The sequence below is a fragment of the Heterocephalus glaber genome, unplaced genomic scaffold (genome assembly GCF_053883595.1).
Source record: "Heterocephalus glaber isolate CG9 unplaced genomic scaffold, H.glaber_assembly_v1.0 deba00001442, whole genome shotgun sequence".
In the NCBI taxonomy this organism is placed as follows: Eukaryota; Metazoa; Chordata; class Mammalia; order Rodentia; family Bathyergidae; genus Heterocephalus; species Heterocephalus glaber.
This window is the reverse complement of record NW_028258296.1, coordinates 51,863,257-51,884,832: the sequence shown is the minus strand read 5'-3', so window position 1 is coordinate 51,884,832 and position 21,576 is coordinate 51,863,257. Positions and strand designations below refer to the sequence as shown.

The window sequence follows — 21,576 nt, the reverse complement described above, 5'->3', positions numbered from 1 at the left end:
TAATACGGAAAAGAAAAGAAGTGGCAGACTATGACCAAAGAATCCACAAAATATACACAAGCAACTAACATAAAAATAACATTCACAATTCATTTTTAACTAAAAAGGAAAGAATAAATTACTCTGAGGTCTTTCTAATATACATAGGCAGAAAACATCATTAACTAGCACAAGTATATTTCCAATATACTTTCACAATACAATGTGTTTTTTTGTTTGTTTGTTTTGGTACCAGGGATCGAACTCGGGTCCTTGCGCTTGCACAGCAGGAGGCGAAACCACTGAGCTAAAGCCCTGGCCCACAATACAATGTTTTGATAACATGGTGTTCACCCCATCCTACTCCAAAAGCAAAATGCTTAATATACAGTATTCCCAACCTATAGCTACTGCAGGGCACATAGTAGACCTTCGCTAAAAATAGGGAGGGTCTCCAGCACTCTTCAGAAGTGTAGCAATAACTTTCAATATAGTTCCCTTGTTTTCACCCATTCCCTCCCTACATGCCCTTCAATGCCCCATGGTTAAAATGAGCATTTCAGTTACATCAGTTTAGCTCACTACTACTCTATGAAAATTTTCACAATGGCCTCTGGTTACACTCAAGAGTAAAATGACCAGTAAGACACCATATGCTCAGGTCCCCCACAGTCTTTGTGACACCTCTCCTGCTAGAATCCTTTTGATTCATCTCACTATATGGACCTATTTGCTTTACCCAGAACTGCAACCTTGAGACTTACACATCAATTTTTATACTTGTTACCCTCTTCTCTGGGTGACTGTCCTTCATCTAGCTAAATAAATCACTATCATTTTCTACAGTTCTCTGAAGAAATACAACCTCAATGAAAACTTTTTCTGACCACCCAATGTAAGTAATCACCCATCACTGATATCCTTTACCTTTTATAATTTCCCCAGTTACCATTCATAATCACCAAATTACTATACAATTATTTATAAAATTACTATCATCCCTCACTAGAGAGAAAGAAGGAAAAAGAAGGGAGAAATGGGGAAAAGGAATTACTATAAGGAGTAACGACTGAAGATCTTCTGAAGTTGATGAAAACAAAAATCCTCGGTGTGATGAAATATTATGAATCTTTTAAAGAATAATCTACACATAGACACATGGTAATAGAATATTAGAACACTATAAAAAAAGAAAACACACAAACAATAAAAGACAGACTGCCTCTTAAAAATGAGACTAGTACTATACTTTACAAAAGCATAGAAGCAGAAAGACAAGTAAGCACGACTTTAAAAGGCTAAGAAAATAACCCCTAGTTCTATCCTCAGCTATAGTATCTATTAATGGAGAGCCTTATATCCACACACACAACTTCCCTGAGTCTCTTCTCAGAAATGTCACCTTAACAGAGTTGTTCAAAAGCCACCCCATGTAAAATAGCAATGCCTCACCATCACTTATTTCAATGCCATTTTTCTTCATTATTCTCCACAGCACTTACCACCATCTGACGTACCATACAAGAATAATTATTCAGTGCTTTTCTCCCAATACTGGAATATAAACTCAAGAGATACGACTCTCTACTGTTCATTACTACAGCCATAGAACCAGAACAGTTTCTGTTGCAGAGGAGGTACTCAATAAATATATTTAGCTATTCATTACTTAATTTGAAATATTAAATAATATTTGGAACCAACTAAATCACAGTACACATAAGACAAGAGATATGAGCAAAGTTAAAGCATTCCAAGATCCTTATGTTCTTCAGAAGGATAAAAAAATGGACTACCGTAATTTTAAACTTTGATAAACAGTTACATAAAACTTTAATGGAAATTAGTAAATAGCAAACTAGTAGAGGAAACATTAAATTCTCTAGTTAAATTGTATTTGGTAGTATCTGATATTACATAAATGCCAATTCTTTCCAAATTAATACACAAATTAAAAGCAATCCTCATGAAAATTTCAATAGTTTTCCAGAATTTGAAACAACAAAGGGCTGAAAACTAAAATAATTTCCTCATAAACTAATCTCAGCTATCAAGATTCAGAGAGAGATATCAAGCTTCTTGTACATAGGAAGTTCATTGTCAGTCTGGACTACAATGTGAGATTTTTAGCTCAAAAAAACAAAAATAAATAAATAAGTACTACACATAAGACAGTTTAGTACTGATGCAAGGATAAAGATAAAAGTCGGTGGAAAAGAACAAATTCATATAACAAATATATGACTAGTATGGTATACATAAATAGAGAAATAAATGGTGTTAGGGTCAACTGATAGTTATTCTCACCCTACATACAAAAAAGTCGATTCCATATGGATTAAAGACTAGTGTGAAAGCAAAACTTTAAAATGTTTTACCAAATAAAGTATAAGAATATAATATCCTCAAATAAAAGAATATATTATGGCCTTAGAGCAGAAATTTCATATACCAGGTTTTAAAACAGCACAATCTTTAAGATCTACATAACTACACACACACACACACACACGACTACATTCTTCACCTTCTTTGTACAATGGGGGGGCCATATGAAGATCTATCCAATGGCATACAAGCAAAATTAAGGTGACCAACTCCTGAGAAGTGTTCCTAAAGAACAGCCACATATCTGCTCCTCCTTTCTGCCAACTGAAAGCTACGTAAGAGGCCTACATCTTGAAAAACCACTTTTTTACCAAAGAGGTCACAGCTTTACAAAAACTGAAGTTGACAAGAGCAAGTAAGTCAAGGGATTCTAAGCCCTTGATGATCAAGGAGCTACTCAAAGCACTGCTTATCTCTGTACTTGACCTGCATGACAGATAAACATCTATCTTATTTCAGTTATAGGTTTTCTGTCACTCACTGCCAAACCTAAACATGATAAAAATTTTTCTAATTAAGACACATCAATAAATATGTCTAGCAAAAAATGCTAGAGTAATACAAAAGGAGAAAAACAGTTTTGTCTAGTTAGCACCAGGAAAACCGTAGGAAAGGAAGTAAATATGGATTTAAATCAGAATTTAAATAATGAAGAGTGCCAGAGAGAAAAGCACATAGAGGAGTGGAGGGTACTATAGTCAAAAGGCACACAGGAAGCACAAAACCATGGAAGATGAGAATGACTATGACAAAACAGTCCATACGCCTTTTAGGTGAAGACCAGTAATCTTGAAAATGACTGCTATCATGTACAGATTATCTCAAACAATTCTTACAATATTACAATGGGATAACAATTTCATGATAGATTTATAAAAAATAAGGAACCTTCCCAAAGCCAAACAACTAGAACGTAGCTGTGCCGTGCTTCAAACTTAAGCGGTACCACAATGTCAAAGTGCTAGAAGGATGGGCACTGGCCGAAATATGACTGCTCATTAAAGCTGTATTATATCATTAAATCTTTAAAAATTCAACTTATTATTTATGAAGGAGTTTATAGTTTCCTGATATAGCTAACTTATTTTTCCCCACCACCACCACAAATTACTGCTCTCACACATTTAATACAATGCTTCCAATGACAAGGACAAAAAAAAAGGAAGATGGTAAGAAAGGTGTATGTTTAGTGCAAACAAAGTGACAAATAACAGAAGAAAGAGGACTTAGTATTAAGATTTCTTTAAAATGCTAGTATCATGCTTAAAACTATGTTACTATCTTAGGCCACTAATAATGCTATCATGGCCGGGGATTTAGCTCAGTGGTTCCCCTTGCTGCCTCGCAAGCGCAAGGTCCCGAGTTCTATCCCCAGTACCAAAAAGGAAGAAGAAGAATGCTATCACGACATACCATAAACTGGGTGGCTGACAACAGAAATGTATTTCTCACAGTTCTGGAGGATAGGAGGCCCAAGATCAAGGTGCTAGGAGACTGTCTTTTGAGTGTCCACTTTCTAGTCCACAGATGGTACCTTTTCACTGTTTCCTCACAGTGGAGGCTGTTTTATAAGGGCATTAATTTCATTCATGAGGGCTCTACCTTCTAAGACCATCACATTACTATTAGACATCAACATATGAATTTAGAAGTAAGAAAATTTCTTTCCATTGTGAATCTAAGAGATTATCAATTTTATACTCACCACACTGAAATCAAGGTTGTCTTCAATCCATCTTTGCCCATCTAGGAATTCATCATGAAGTCCCATGATATAAAGGGTATCCAAAGCATCCACTATGGTAGCACCCATTTGTGAACTTCCTATATGGGGGGGGGGGGGTAACATTAAAATGATGCCCTTCAAAAGGTTTATTTTATATAATATTTACATATAATTAAAGAATATACATACCAAAAAAGACCCAATATTGTTCATTTTTCCATCAGAAGATGAGATAATGTACATAGTTTAATATATTTTACTAAGGACGGCACATTGATAACAGGAAAATAAACTAAAAAGTATAATTCTCCTTAAATTTGGTCTGCTCAGGATGTAAGATACTTACCTACTTAACAGCCATAGGGAAAAAAAATTAGAAAAAGTTTAAAGAAAAGGGGAGTTATGCAAGCCAAGTCACAGTACAAATTGTCCATCTGGCTCAAATTCACAGAAAGGGCAAAAAATAACGATTTTGAAAAATAATAAATGTACAACAAAACTAGAAAAGCATAGCGGCATAAAATTAAAATAATCCTTAAAAATCAAAAAGCTGGCAAATCATACTAAAAAAAGATATCATTTTTTAAAAGCTACCCTAACTGATAACAAAGCTGGACACTAAAAATATAAGACAAGAAAACAGGCCACACTTGCTAATCCAAATAACTGCAATAAATCTTAAATACAGCAAAGTAAATCTAGTACTGCAGTAAAAGCGTAAGTAACAAGGAGCGGACAGGTTCCCCTCAACTCTATGAATGCTATTATGTCTGTCCTCTGAGAATAAAAATCATCCACACAGCTTACTGCCTACATTAACATGGCTTTACTATCACAATGTCTTCAACAGCATAAGTTTACTATTTCCAGAGACTCTTGCCCAGAAAAAAGCTGCAAAAAAGCAAAAACAAAAATAAAAAATTGTTCATTACAGGAAATTCCTGAATGAATTTCTTCAAAACAAAGTTATCAAATGATGATTTACACCTAAAGAATCAGAACTCCTTGCCCCCAAATCCTCCCTTTTCCACTCTTAAACTATTATACCATGATCCTTACACAAAGACAACCAGGAATCTCCCACCAACTGAAAGGAATTGCAAATAATTCAGTTCATGAATAGAAGTGTTTGGCAAAATTTTGCTTCAGTTTGTAAACTCTGTATCAAATGACATTAAATTTTGTGAGGAAATTTTATTCAGTTCACAACCACTTTGGTTCAAGATCAGAATCACAGAACAAATTAAGTTCGTGAACCAAGGTACCACCACACTGCTGAATTAACTATATTTACTATGATTTGGTTAAAAGTGTTTATGTGTATATTCATGAGGGATATGGATTTATAGTAATCCTCTTCTTGTAATGTCTTTATTGGTTTTGGTATTAGGACTTTAGTGGTGCTACCTAGAACACATAATAATCCTAAAAGTATAGACATCTAATCAGAGTATCTCAAAATGCATGAGGCCAAAACTGACAGAATTAAAGAGAAAAGACAAGCCAAAATGAGTCAGGGACTTCAACATCCTTTCAATCATTGACAGAATTACTAGATAGAAAATAATTTGGAACAGGGAAAACCTGAACATCCTATTAGCCAATGGGGGTCTAGCTGAAATCAAGAGAACATTCCACACAATAACAGCCATATTTTTCCAAGCAAAATGGAAAGGTCACCAAGGAACCGCATATTCTGGATCATAAGGTACTATTTAAAATCAGATGAAGTATATCCTCTGATCACAATGGAATTAAAATTAGAAAACAGTAACAAAAAGACAAAGGAAATTCTCTAAATACTTAAAAGTTAACTTTCTGAAGGGAAGTTGTAAAATATACTAAATAAAGATGAAAATATAACAAAATCTCTGTGATAAAACTAAAAGAGCACTTAGCAGGAAATACACAGTACTAAGTACTAATTTCAAATCAGTAATAGCGGGTTGCACTTGAAGAAGCTAGAAGAGTTGGTGATAGTAATAGACCGGTTGCCTAGCATGTGCAAGGCCCTGGGTCCAATCCTCAACACTAAAACAATAAAAATTAGAACACACACACAAAAAGCAAGAGCAAAATAAACCCAAATCATGCAAAAGGATAGAAATAATAAAGAGCAGAAATCAAATAAATTGAAAACATCAAACAAAACAGAAACCAAAAGCTGCTTCCTTGAAAAGATCAGTAAAATTAATAAGCTTCTAGAAGATTTGACAAAGAGAAAATATAAATTATTTATATTAGAAATAAAAAGGAATTATCACAATAGTTGCCACAGACATTCAAATGATAACCAGGGACAATATCAACAACTCTACACCCATAAAATCAACAACTTAGATAAAACAGAATGACTTTTCACATCAAACACCCACACATATCCAGTTGAAACAGATAAACTGAACAGTTCTTTCAATTAGAGAAACTGAATCTGTAGTTTTAACCCTCAAAAAAACTGTTGGTCAGTGATGGCAAACCTTTCAGAGCTTTCAGTGATACAAACAGCCTACATGCCATAGGTTCACCACCACTGCTCTAGGTGAAGATGGTTTCACAGAATAATCAGATCAAACATTTACGGAAGAAAATAAAACTAATCCTAAACAATCTCTTCCAGAAAAACAAAAGAGAGAATACCTTCCAACTCATTTTATGAGGCCAGCATTATTTTCATACCAAAATAAGAAAAAGATACTACAAGAAGTATAGAAAATCTCTTATGAACATGAAAGCAAAAGTCAAACAAAATATTAGCAAAACAAACCCCAGTTAAGTCAGGAATAGTGAAAAGTATTTATACATACATACACCTGTATGCATAAAAAAAACCATCAAAAAGCACTACAAAATCGAATACTCTTTCCCAAATCAAAAGTCCTTCTTTCAAATGCAAAAGGAATGCCACCTAACAAACTTCAATTTTGTAGAAGAGCTAAGTAAAAAAATCATTTTTGGCTCCTTGGGGGCACCGCACAGCTGCCGCTGTGGCCCGCGCCTGTAACAGGGGCGCCGCTGTACTCGCGACCCCGGCTCCGGGTCTCTGCAGACCTCGGTGGTGAAGCCGCGAAGCCTCTTGGGATGGGCGACGAGGCGGGTCCAGGGTGGCTATGGGTTGCGAGGGCCGCGTGAAGAACCTAGGCTGGTGTTCGAGGGGGAGCGCAAGGGCTGCTACTCTAGCAGCTAGACGGTGGCGGGGCACATGATGCTGGAGCCTGCCAGCCCGTGGGCCCTGCGCCTGGAGGCCCAAGCCGGGCCACCGACGCCCCCTCGCAGGTGGAGCACCTGAACATGAGCCTGAGCCTGCGTGAGCCCCGGCCGGTGAAGGCATCGTTTTATTACAGCCTGGAAAACTTGAATTTGCATTTCTCTTTCAACTTCCTTCTGAACCTTTGGTGACCTCATTTACAGGGAAATATGGAAGTATTCAATTCTGCGTGAGGGCGGTTTTAGAACGACCCAGGGTACTTGATCAGAGTGTGAAACGGGAACTCCAGGTTATTAGTCATGTTGATATCAACACCCCAGCATTATTGACCCCTGTATTGAAAACTCAAGAAAAAATGGTTGGCTGTTAGTTTTTCACTTCCGGTCCAGTCTCGCTGAGCGCCAAAATTGAAAGAAAGGGATACTGTAATGGAAAAGCTATTCCTATTCATGCAGAAATAGAAAACTGTTCATCTCGGCTGATCATTCCCAAAGCAGCTATTTTCCAAACCCAGACGTATGTGGCTAGGGGAAAAACAAAGACCCTCAGTCACATGGTTGCTAAAGTGCGAGGAAACCACACCGCTCTGGGAGCACTGACATACGGGAATGGGAAAACTCCCTCCATCCTGGATTGTTGCATTATCAGAGTGGACTATTCCTTAGCTGTATACATTCACATTCCTGGTGCTAAAAAGCTGATGCTTGAGCTGCCACTGGTCGTTGGTGCAATTCCGTATAACGAGTTTGGCAGCAGAAACTCCAGCATTGCCACCCAGTTCAGCATGGATATGAGGGGGCTGACACTGACCCTGCCAGAACAGCCTGAAACACCACCAAATTACGCAGATATGGCATCCGAGGAAGAATTCTCTAGACACATTTCTCCCTACCCTCAGGCCCCCAATAGTGAGGGAGAAGCGTGCTACCCTATGTTCACCTGCATACAAGAATTCCGGTTTCAGCCTCCACCTCTTTACTCAGAGGCTGATCCTCACCCTAGTGACACAGAGGAGACCCAGCCTGTGTCCTTCATTCTCTGATTGAATGTATTTCAGAAATCATTGTGTTCATCATCAAATTGGAATGTTGGTTCTTTCTCACCTGCCTTTTTGGGGGAGAGGGCGGAAAGATTAACTTAAGACCATAAATGAACATCAAGACTGAAGAAAATAGAAATTAAAGATCACTAGAACTTTCTAGTGGGCCAAGACAGTGGTTGCACAAGTTTCTATGATGGCCATCTGTCGCCTTTGGGAATGGGATGATGCTGTGAGGATGAAGGTGAAGCGGAAGTGCTGGTGGAGGTGGAGTAAATGAGGAAGGCCTGCTAACCAGCAAGTCAGGATTCTGTGGACTGGAAACCAGTCAAGGAAGCCTCTCAGAAGGCTTTGCAAAGACAAGCAAACATGAAGGCAGTGTGAAGGATTCACTAGGCAGACTTGGTTTGAAAATGTAGCCGCATAGACATGTGCATGAAAGTGGCCTACTGTACTCAGTGAGACCTTCAGGTTCCAGGGTCTTCCTGATTTCCTGTCATATTACCATATCAAAGGTCAAGGTCCTGGCAAGTCCCCTTTCTTGAAATCATGGTCACATAAGGTCCCAATGAGGTAGTACAGTTTCTATTCTTTCAGTCATAGGTTAAAATATACTTTCTAAATTGGCTATGCAGTATTAGGAAACCTGCAGAGGCTTCCTTGAAAAGTTTGCCACTTCAAATAGGAAAGATGAATTTTAACATGAAATTGTGTTTTGTTGAAAGCTATACTTTTTGCCACCTCTAAGTACTTCAACAGGATACATGTTTAGTTGTCCTCATATCTTAATTATCTGAGGGCACAGCAGAAAAAGGAGGAGGAAAGAAAAGGTTACATCTTTAGGATGCCTTGATAACCACACAGTCAAGAAAAATCATTTTCTTCACCTACCTCTAGTGGAGTTATCAGATAGCTTTTCAAAACCCTAGGCCTGGTCAACCTCATTTGAAGTTTCTGTTATTTATAACAGCAATCTTATCTCACCTTGCATTTAATCAGAAATTAAACCAAGGGAAAAATCTATAAGGTTAGCATTAAATGGAAGTAAATATATGTATACCTAAAAGCATTTCAAAATAAATGTAAATTCAAAAGAAGGTAGAAATGCTACTTTTAAAAAAAGACAAATTTAATTTCCTGTCAAGAAGCTTAAGCAGACTGGTGGCCATCACTGCATAATACATTGATATTCCAACTTTTAGTAATTCTATTTAAACTGTGACTTTCTTTATTGTTTTGGTGCAATAGTTTGTTGTCATTTAACCTCAGGATACTCCAACCAGCAGGACTGTGTTGCTGCTCAAGGTTTCAGCAGTGTTTGTACTGTTCCCTTTCCCCTCCTATTCATGTTCACATGCTCACTGGATTTTCCATCGATCTGTTAGTGTTGTGAACTGAGAACATTTCTGGACACTAAGTGAAAGGGAGGTAGGAATTCCCATAATTGAAATTCTGGACCAGCTGATTCCTAAGGGTTTGATCCAGAAACCCTGGTGCTTCCCAGGCAGATAGTGTATTCCATTTGATAAAGTAATTAGTGAATATGTTCACTTAGAAATAGAAAAATTCATGTACAGTTAAATTGTGTATTTAAAAATCAGTCAGCCATTTGGTCAGGGATTTTTCTACAAACATTAAGTGAATGTGTGATTTTCACTCCCTGGATGTACTTCTCATTGCTGTAACTATGAAACATCAAACACATTTCTTTCATTATAAGCCACCATTTAAAATCACAGTGTATAATGGTTACACCAGTGATTGCAGTACAGCTGTCACAAAACTTATTCCTTGCTTTGATTTTTAAAGGTCTTTTACTTTGTTTTGTCTTTTTGTATGTCTTTAAATAGGTATATGTATTTAAGTGCTGTCCAAACAGCTCATCTTCAGCTATTTATTGACTTCACAGCTATAGTTTAGAGGCCATGTCAGGACATCGTCCATGTCCACGAAACCAAAACAAAGGGAAAAAAGAGAAAGCAAACTCAGTATGGACGGAGAGGAAGTTTAATTATTTGGCTCCACGTAGAAAAGCAATCACTTTCTGGAACCCTTCAGTAAGGTTACTTTATCTTCTTGAGTAGAGAAATTGTGAACTCTTCCCAGAAAAATTAACATTTAAGAAACTAGGTCATGGGTCTGACTTGATACTATCCATACACCTGACCATAAGCAGTAAGGTGAAACTGCATACCTTTTTTATAATCAAGATATCATTTTATGAATGTAGAAAACTACATTGGCACACAGAAAACCTATGAATGAAGAAAAAATTTAGCTGCTATTATTTTCCTCTTTATTCCCCTCTTGCTCTTGTTTAGTTTGGGAAAAAATGTGGCCTTAGAATTTTCCTTTGGATGCGAAAAGTTTGAAATTGAAAATGTGCATTGTTTGGCACGTAAACTCTTTTATTCCCTGGGTAAAATTTTACTTTTGATGTTTTTGTTTTGCACAATAAGAAACTCAGTAGGCAGGGAATATGTTTTCAATAAGTTAACTATAAGAGCTTTTTTTATTTTTGTTAAAAATGTAACAGTTTAACCCACAAGCAAAAAAAAAAAAAAAAGCTCCAGGGGCAGATTCTAAGTGGGCAAAAACCATATGAACACATCCTCTTTCTAGATAGAGCACTTGGTTCAACCATGGACACAACCCAATCAAAGAAAACTAGAAACAATGAGTCTTCTAAGGAGACGCCTGCTACGAAACCCAAGCATTTCCTTTCTGCAGGGTTCTCTTTTCTATAGATGCAACAGTAGTAAGATATAAAACTTCAAACAGCTGCAGCCATACTGCTACAAAGCCAGCTTGAAGATATCAACACACAGAGGAAAGAGATAAAGAAAAGTTTAGCTGGAAATCTGATCTACACCAAGACTTCACTGAGCAGACTGAATTACCCTTTTAGTAAAAGCCATTTTGGAAAAGATTTTCTGTTATCTGCACATAGAGTCCTCTGATGCCAAGGACTAATGAGATAAAAGAGTAACACTTATTTCAGTTACCATATAAAAGAATTATTTAATAATCAAAGCTTTAAAAAAGAAAAAACAAATGTGCTTTAAACTGACCTAGAATATTGTGAGTAAAAGTGCAATACTTACCTATATGTTCCTACAGTCGTGGAGGTATACTTTTAAAAATCCCTTCTAACTCTAAGACTGTGATTCTATGAAAGCATAGTGAATTCGGGATGTCAAGTGAGACAGTGAGAGCTACAACCCTTCTCTTAAAGACATTTTATTAAAGGAAAATGTAAAAAAAAAAGTTTAAAAATTCTGAAATTATAATCACTAGCAAGAATATGAGATGTGTAAAAGGTACCAAGTAGGAAACAGAAGTCTTAAACTTTAAAAATTAATTTGTTGGAGATCCTGAGTCACGCGGAGGACGCCGAATCAGCCCGCTGCAGACAGGCAGGTCGGCCCACACCCTGCAGAGGTCCCCAGTCGCACAGAACAAACACCGAATCAGCCCACTGCAGGCAGGCAGGTCTGTGCGCGCCCTGCTGAGGTCCTGGGTCACGCGGAAGATGCCAAGTCACCCCACTGCAGACAGGCAGCCACCTGATTCCACATTACCAAGGCGCAGAGGACACCAGACCACTAGACCAAGGTACTGAGTCCCACTGTTCCCGGTCCAGAGGTAGGGGCTTCTGAGCCGTTGTCCCACTGTTCCTGGCCCAGAGGAAGGGGATTCCCGGTCACCATCCCTCCCGCTGCTCCCAGCCCAGAGGAAAGGGCTTTTGGGCCACCTTCTGTCTCGCTGCTCCTGGCCCAGAGGAAGGGGTTTCCCGGCCACCATGCCTCCGGCTGTTCCCAGCCCACAGGAAAGGGCATGTGGGTCACCATCCCTACTGCTGCTCCCGGCCAGGTCCCACCTCACCCAGCTCAGAGGAGGTAATCTGTGCAGGCACTAACAGCCCCCCCGCCCCAGTCGAAATGAGAAAACATGTAAATAAGTCTCAAAACCAGACTTCCAGATCACCTACAGCAACCCCAAAGGGAAATGAGATGGAACCCTCTGATACTCAACCACCTGGACCCACGGAACTGGCAACAAAAGGGGATCTGGAAAAAATGAAATCAGAAATAATTTCTCAGATAACAGGAGAAATTGTGCCCTTAGTGCAAGACATGATTAATAAATCTAGAGAGGAGCTCAGGAACATGATGGAATCCCAACATAAGAAACAAATGGAATCCATAAAACAGATGCAAATAGATTTCCAGGACATGAAAAACTCCACTGAAAGTCTACACAGCAGAATGAGCCAATGTGAGGACAGAATTTCAGATATAGAAGAGAAGATTGCAATTAGTGACCAGGAAAAGAAAAAGTGCTTCAAAATTATAAGGGAACATGAGAAATCAATCCAGCAGCTGCTAGATGATGCAAAAAAGAATAACATACGACTGATTGGGCTCAATGAAGAAACAAGAGAGAGTGCAGATGACATAAAAAAATCTCTTCACAGAAATAATGGCAGAAAACTTCCCAAGCAGGGGAAAAGAGCTTGACATACAGATAAGTGAGGCATATAGGACTCCAAATAGCCTTGATCAAAAACAATCTACACATAGGCATATAATTGTTAAGATTCCAGAAACACAACAGAAGAACAAAGTTCTCCAAGCAGTCAGAGAAAAGAAACAAATCACATACAAAGGAAAGCCCATCAGAATCACAGCAGACTTTTCAACACAAACCATCAAGGCAAGAAGAGCTTGGAGTGACATATTCCAAGCCCTAAAAGAAAACAGCCTCCAACCCAGACTGATGTACCCTGCAAAATTACCTTTCAAAATGGATGGCGAAATAAGATACTTTCATGACAAAGAGCACCTTAGGAACTTCGTGAATACCAAACCAGCACTCCAAAGAATTTTACACAATATCCTAGGAACGGACATTGAGGATCACAACCCCAGGAAGCAAAGCAGAATGAACCCATCTGGCATGACAAGAAATTAAATGTAAAGGGGGAGAACCCAACAAAAAGAAAAAGTCATGGCAATGACAAGTCAATACATTTCAGTTATAACCATCAATGTTAATGGTCTCAATTCACCAATCAAAAGAAACAGACTGGCAGAATGGGTCAAGAAGCAAAATCCAACAATATGCTGCATATAAGAAACACACTTAATTCAAAAGGAAACTCACAGACTGAAAGTTAAAGGGTGGAAAACAATACTGTATGTGACAGGAACCTGAAAAAAAGCAAGAGTAGCTATCCTCTTGGCAGATCAAGTAGATTTCAAACCAACACTAATTAAGAGAGATGAAGAAGGACACTACATCCTTGTAAAGGGAAGAATCCAAGAGGAAGAGATGACAATCATAAATATCTATGCACCAAACACTAGTGCACCCAACTATATAAAACAAATACTAATGGACATGAAAAGCCATATATGCAATAATACAATTGTAGTGGGGGACCTCAACACCCCACTGTCACAAATAGATAGATCAACTAGACTAAAAATAAGTACTGAAATTCTAGAACTCAATCGAACTCTTGAACAAATGAACTTAACAGATGTTTACAGAGTCTTCCACCCCACAAAATCAGAACAAACATTCTTCTCACCTGCACATGGGTCATTCTCCAAAATAGACCACATACTCACACACAGAACATGTTTAAGTAAGTGCAAAGGAATTGAAGTTATCCCCTGTATATTATCAGACAACAGTGCGATGAAATTGGAGTACCACAGCAAAAGAAACTCAAAAAATTTCATAAACACGTGGAAATTGAACAACACACTTCTGAATAACCAATGGGTCACAGAGGAAAGTAAAGAAGAAATCAGACAGTTCCTTCAATTAAATGACAACAACAATACAACATATCGGAATCTATGGGACACAATGAAAGCAGTCTTATGAGGGAAATTCATAGCAGTGAATATGCATATTAGGAAAACAGAACGAGCCCAATTAAAAAACCTGATGCTGAACCTCAAGCTTCTAGAAAAAGAAGGGCAGGACAACCCCAAAGCTCATACAAGGGAGGAAATTATAAAGATCAGAGGAGAAATCAATGCAATGGAGACTAAGAGAACGATACAAAAAAATCAATGAAGCCAAGAGTTGGTTCTTTGAAAGAATCAACAAAATTGACAAACCTTTAGCCAACCTTGTCAGAAAAAGGAAAGAAAAGGCCCAAATCCATGCAATTAGGAATGAAAAGGGTGAAACTACAACAGACCCAGCAGAAATCCAGAGGATCATCAATACCTACTTCCAGAACCTATAGGCCAATAAGATGGACAACACAGAAGAAATGGACAGATTCCTAGATACATATGAATTACCAAAGTTGAACGAAGAAGACCTAAAAATTCTGAACAACCCAATATCAACCAATGAAATTGAAAATGTAATTAAAAACTTATCACCTAAGAAAAGCCCGGGCCCTGATGGCTTCACTGCTGAATTCTACAAGACATTTAGAGAGGAACTGCTGCCACTACTGTTTAAACTCTTCAATGAAATTGAAAGGGAAGTAATACTCCCAAATTCATTCCTGGAAGCAAGCATCACCTTGATCCCCAAAGCAGAGAAAGACCCAAATGAAAAAGAGAACTATAGGCCAATCTCACTAATGAACATAGATGCAAAAATCCTTAATAAGATACTGGCAAACAGAATGCAGAAGATCATCAAGAAGATCATACACCCTGATCAAGTGCGATTCATCCCAGGGATGCAGGGATGGTTCAATATACGAAAATCAATTAATGTAATACACTATATCAATAGAGCCAAGGACAAAAACCATATGATTATCTCCATAGATGCAGAAAAAGCATTTGACAAAATCCAACACGCATTTATGATAAAAACTCTACAAAAAATTGGAATAGATGGTCTCTACCTCAAACTGATAAGAAGCCATCTATGAAAAACCAACAGCCAATATCATACTAAATGGGCAAAAACTGAAATCCTTCACACTAAAAGCAGGAACAAGACAAGGATGTCCACTATCACCACTCTTGTTCAATATACTTCTGGAAACATTAGCCACGGCAATTAGACAAGAGAAAGAAATAAAAGGAATAAAGATAGGAAATGAAGAAGTCAAATTGTCATTATTTGCAGATGACATGATACTCTATATAGAAGACCCCAAGAACTCCACTGAAAGTCTTCTAGACTTAATAACCAAATTCAGTCAAGTAGCTAGTTACAAGGTCAACACACAAAAATCAATAGCTTTCCTCTACACCAATGACAGACTCACTGAGAGAGAAATAGGGCAAAGAATTCTTTTCACAATAGCATCCAAAAAACTGAATTACCTAGGAATCCTCCTAACGAAAGAAATCAAAGACCTCTTCTCTGAAAACTATGGCACTCTGAAAAGAGAGATTGAAGATGATATCAGAAAATGGACAGACATCCCCTGCTCCTGGGTAGGAAGGATTAATATAGTGAAAATGATCATACTTCCAAAACTGCTATATAGATTTAATGCAATTCCAATTGAGATCCCAGCAGCATACTTCATAGACCTTGAGAAAACAATCCAAAAATTCATTTGGAAGAAGAGACCCAGAATAGCAAAAGCAATTCTAGGTAACAGAGACATGGCTGGGGGTATCACAATCCCCAACCTGCAACTCTACTACAAAGCTACTATGATAAAAACAGCATGGTACTGGCAAAGAAACAGACCTGAGGACCAGTGGAACAGATTAGAAGATGCAGAAACAACACCAGACACACTCAGCCATCTCATCTTCGACAAAGGAGCCAAACACCCTCACTGGAGGAAAGATAGCCTCTTTAATATATGGTGCTGGAAAAATTGGGCTTCAACTTGTCAAAGATTAAAACTAGACCTGTATCTCTTACCATGCACTAAACTAAAATCAAAATGGATTGAAGATCTAAATATTAAAATAGAAACTGTGAACCAGTTGGAACAGAGGTTAGGTAGAACCCTTGAAGACATCGGTGTAGGAAAAGATTTTATGAACAAAACCTCAATTGCCCGTGAACTAGCACAAACAATCAACAAATGGGATCTCTTCTTATTAAAAAGCTTCTGTACAGCAAAAGAAACCAACAGCAGTGTGAAGAGACAATCCACAATGTGGGAAAAAATCTTCACCTGCTCTTCCTCAGACAAAGGTCTACTATCTCGAATCTATAAAGAACTTAAAAAGATCAGACCTCCCAAATTTAAAGACCCAATCCAAAAATGGGCATCTGAAATGAACAGACATTTCTCAGACAAAGAAGTAGAAATAGCAAATAAGTACATGAAAAAATGTTCAACGTCACTAGTCATTCGAGAGACGCAAATGAAAACAAGCCTGAGATTCCACTTCACTCCAGAAAGAATGGCTGCTATCATGAAATCAACCAATAACAAATGCTGGCAGGGCTGTGGGGAAAGAGGAACCCTGCTCCACTGCTGGTGGGAGTGTAGACTGGTGCAACCACTGTGGAAATCAGTATGGAGATACCTCAAAGAACTAGGACTGGAAGTCCCATTTGACCCCGCTATTCCACTGCTGGGGATCTTCCCCAAAGAATTAAAAGAATCATACCACAGTGATATATGTGCACCCATGTTCATAGCAGCACAGTTTGTAATAGCTAAAACTTGGAAACAGCCCAGATGCCCATCAACTGGAAACTGAATAAAGAAAATGTGGTTTTTTTATAAAATGGAGTACTACTCAGCCATAAAAAATGAGAAATTAGAGACATTTATAGCTAAGTGGATGCCCATTGAGGTGATACTCTTAAGTGAAATACATAGGACACACATGTGTAAATACCGAATAGTTTCTCTGGTGTGAGAAACTAAAAGTGTAAATAAGGACTAAATGTATAATAGGTCATGTGAAATAGGAAGAAAAGGGGCAAAGGGGAAGGAAGTGGGAGGGCTAAGGGAAAGGATAGAAGGGAATGGGATTAATATGAGAAAATGGAAAAATAGGAACAAAATCTTTGTAAATAGGGAGGGCTGGAGGGGTTGAAGGGAGGGCTGGGCAAAGGTGAAAAACAAGAACCAAGAGAGACTATGTAAAGGTGCAAATTTCCAATGATGAATGTCATTATATTGTATATCTAAAATGTACCAATTATTAGAATGAATAATCGATAATGTAAAATAAGAATAAAACGTCCAAAGGGGTGGGGGTAGTGGGAGGCACAGGGGAAAGGAAAGAAGGGAAAGGAAAACACGATGAGAAATGGAAAAAATGGAAATAAAGTCTTTGTAAATAGGGAAGGGTGGAGGGCGTGAAGGGAGGGCTAGGAATGGGGAAAAAATAAGAACCAAGATGCATTATGTAAAGGCACAATTCCCAATGAGAAATGTAATTGTGTTGTATACCTACAATGTACCAATAAAATAATTTAATACAAAAAATTAATTTGTTAATGAACTACATGTCTACAAACAAAAGACAAAACATATAATAAAGGATCTATTTCCATTTAGCTTATTTGGCTGGGAAAAACTGTAACCACTAAAAAAGTTAATAAAATTTATAAACACCTAATTTTGATTACTGAAGATTCCAAAATTGCATCTTTGCATTTCCTACATTTCACTATAATTTTCTCCTCATAATAAGTGTTTTTCACAAGCTAAAATTAATGTTTTTTATCTTTATAATTTACAAAAGTAAGACAAATATGTATTTGATATGTGATAACACATTAGATGTTCTGAGAAATACAATTTGGAAAAAGCAGAAAATCAACATTCACTTCTTATTTTCAATATGGTTAAACTGCAATCCTTTAAAATTAAGGCTCAAAGTTTACTGAAGCCTAATATATTTTTAAAGGTATTATAGAAAGTAGGACTTAAAATGGAAACAAAGCTTTTGTAAATAAGGAGGGGAAGAGGGGTTGAAGAAGAGTGATAGAGGAGAAAATACAAATCAATTTATGTACAGGTACAAATTCCCTATGATGAATGTGATTATTATGTATATCTAAAATATACCAATAAAATTAATTTTTAAAAAGTAGGAGCTGATATTAATTAACCATTAAATATAATGTCTTTTGGTGTACCAACATCTCATTTTGTGCCATCCACAAAGCAATGGGAACTTTCCAATCTGTAACCTGTGCAGAGCAAATGTATTTTATTTCATTAAATGATAACTGATCAATTAAATATCAGGGGATCGGATCTCTGGTAGTCAATGATTACCTACAAAAAGGAAAGTTTTCCTCTCTTCTGACATAACATCTCTCAAATCCAGGAGAAAAAAAATTTAAGGTATTTTCTTTTTTGACAGAAAACAAAAAACAACAAATTATACAGGAAATCATAGCACTAGAAAAATTCTTCCATCATCTCACAAGAAAAAATACTGTTATTTGAATTAGTGTGATAGTATATTCTAATAAAGAAAACACTGCATTTGACTAGTATATGTGATATATGTTCCTTCTTACACTATTAGAATTTTCCTGCCTTTCCCTGTCATTATTTAAAAGATACCTATCACATGAAGAAGCATTTAAAGTGGAGGAAGAGAGGAGACCAAAAAGAACAGCAGCTTGACAATTCTCAAGACTTAATATTAGGTTTAGTAAAACTTGTTAATTTACCTAAGTTAGATTAAAAATAAAAAGGCTGACCTCAAAAGGAGTAAGACAAACTCAAGATGAATACAGGTCTTCCTCAAACTTCCAGTCATTGGAACACTGTTACACTGTTAATTTTCCTAAGGAACTATGAATGTACAACATAACCACTCAATTTACCGAATCACCAAACCCACTCTATTCACATGACCCACCCTATTCACCAAATGACATCAAAAGTGTGTCAACTTGTTTTTTTTTTAATGTATATAGCACTGATAGAATTCCCCATCCATTCCCTCTTTCTCTACAATGTAGACCAGAAATAGTATTATGCTGAAGGAAAAAAATACACTACAAATAGGTACCTATTTAGTGATATTAAAGGAGAAATACACTACAAATAGGTACCCTTTAGTGATATTAAAGGAGAAAAACTTAAAAAAAACTTCAAAATAAATTTACATACCAATAATATCTACCACATAACTACATATTCTAAAGAAACTAGAATCAAATCCTGATGTATTTGCAATAAATGCATGTTCAAATTATAGCTCGAGGGAAATAATTCTGATCTTAGAAAGTATTTAAAAAGTCAGATTATGTTTTAAGAACATGGAGGTAGAAAGTAGTAATTAGAAAAAGTAAACTTACCAAATATGTTAGTGGAGTGTCCTTTCCTTGCAATAGGTTTGAGTTCATTATGCCCCCATCCATATGTTCTATAATTATCCCAGGCATGTTTCATCATCTAAGGGGAAAATTATAATTCAGCAGTTTAAATTATTCAGACTATTATTCTTATAGTTCATGGAATTAAAGGTTCCATTACTATATCCTTACCATTCTACTAGGTCTCCTACTTTATGGTAGCGTATTATCCAATTAACACTTGTATTAGTGTAAAAACACATATGTTTACCTAATCAAAAAAAAAAACTAGGTGTAATAAAGTCTTTTTCTTGAGGAAGGTGTCTATCAGACATTCTTTCCTTTTAAAAACCGTCAATCCTTTAGGTAACAGCTCCTTTTCTTTCACTGCGATTATGAGAGCTTTCAATCAATGGGCCTGGCTTCTACTACCACTTAATTCAGCCTGGTTAGAAAAATCCAGAAATCAGAGATCAGCAAAATTTAACTCTGGAAGCACAACAGTAACCTAGATAATGGACATGGTTATGTTCCAATGAAACTTTATTTTAAAAAAACAGGTAGCTGGCAGGACTCGGCCCACAGGTTGTAGGTTGTCAATCCCTGCCCTAGACAAAGTGACTGGGTACAAGTCTTTTTACACAAACTGTTATTACACACTGGAAAGAGGGGACTCTCTTATTTTGTGATCTCAAGGACTACATAACACATAATCCTGGAGTTGATAATGACAAACTCTCCCCCAATAAAACAAAAATAATAAAAGGAAACAGAGATGAATACATATTACCAATTACAACTACAGACTTAAATTCAGCCCTAGTTTAGAGCCACTAAGTGAATAAAATATTTTTGTATCACTTAGTTTGTGCTGAGCTTCTTACAATCCAAGGAGTCCCAAGCTAAACAATAGGGGAGTATTTACTTTTATATCACCTGAGTTATATAATAATATACTGTAGAGTATCAAAACTCTATTCATTTAACAGTATAGTATTCATCCAAAACATTCCCAAATGAAAATTCTAGGCTGATGTATTTCAAGAATATAAACAAAAATTCCTTTTTAAAAAATTAGCAAAATGTAAAGATACTACACATGACCAAGTACAGTTTAACCTAGGAACATAAGACTAATTTAACATTCAAAAACCAATCAATGCAATTCACCATATTAACAGATAAGGGAAAGAAATCATACTATTACCTCATCAAAAATATACACAAAGCATGACAAAATTTATCATTCATTCATTCATTCATTGTAAAAACTCTTAGTAAATCAAAACTACAGAGAAACATACTCATTCTAATAAAGACATCTCCAAAAAAACCTATTAATACATCATACTTAATAGCTAACTGAAGTCAAGAACAAATATAACCTCTCAAAATTTCTTTCAAACAATCAACTAGAAAGCTTTGTCAGCACAAGGAAAGAAAACACGAGAAAAGGAAAAGTACCTCTATTCATAGAGAATATGATTATGTAGAAGGAAAACCCACTAGAAATCTAAAAAGAGCCACTAAGAATTAGTAAAATACCTTAGTAAAGTAACAGGCTATAAGCTCAGCAAACTAAAATCAGATATATTTCTATATGCTGAATTCTGTGAGTACTTCTAGCAAATCGCTAAACTCATGTTTATCTATCTGAATTATCAGGTTTATGAAAAAGTATTTCAAAGAATTATAGTGGCATCTATAAAAATCAAGTTAAGTATCTAGAAAAAAATCTATCAATGTCTTCCCGAACAATGTCCAAAGAAAAATGTCTGAAATAGTCTGTATATAAAATACAGACTTCAGAGATAAGGTAGAAATCAGAGTATAGCTTTGTTTTGACTCCATCACAAGCAAGGTTTTATAATAATTCATAAGGGGAAGCTTAATATGTTTGCTAAGTCTTTTCAATTCATTATTAGAATATGCATAAAAATTAGACTAAATTAAATTTTTATTTTATTTTATGATAAACATGCCTTCTGAAGTATTGTTGATGCT

The 21,576-nt window shown here is 36.6% G+C and overlaps 1 protein-coding gene and 1 pseudogene across 1 annotated transcript in view; one reads left to right on the top strand and one right to left on the bottom strand.

Moving 5' to 3' along the window:
- Man1a2 (mannosidase alpha class 1A member 2) overlaps positions 1 to 21,576 on the bottom strand; it is a 146,429-nt gene that overhangs the window by 92,552 nt on the left and 32,301 nt on the right. The window contains exons 3-4 of the mRNA XM_004853818.4: positions 19,576 to 19,672; positions 4,073 to 4,191 (exon numbers count right to left, since the gene is read on the bottom strand). Of these exons, the coding sequence (XP_004853875.1) occupies positions 4,073 to 4,191; positions 19,576 to 19,672 (216 nt within the window). The remainder of the gene's footprint in view (positions 1 to 4,072; positions 4,192 to 19,575; positions 19,673 to 21,576) is intronic.
- LOC106010126 (arrestin domain-containing protein 4 pseudogene) lies at positions 5,761 to 8,340 on the top strand (annotated as a pseudogene).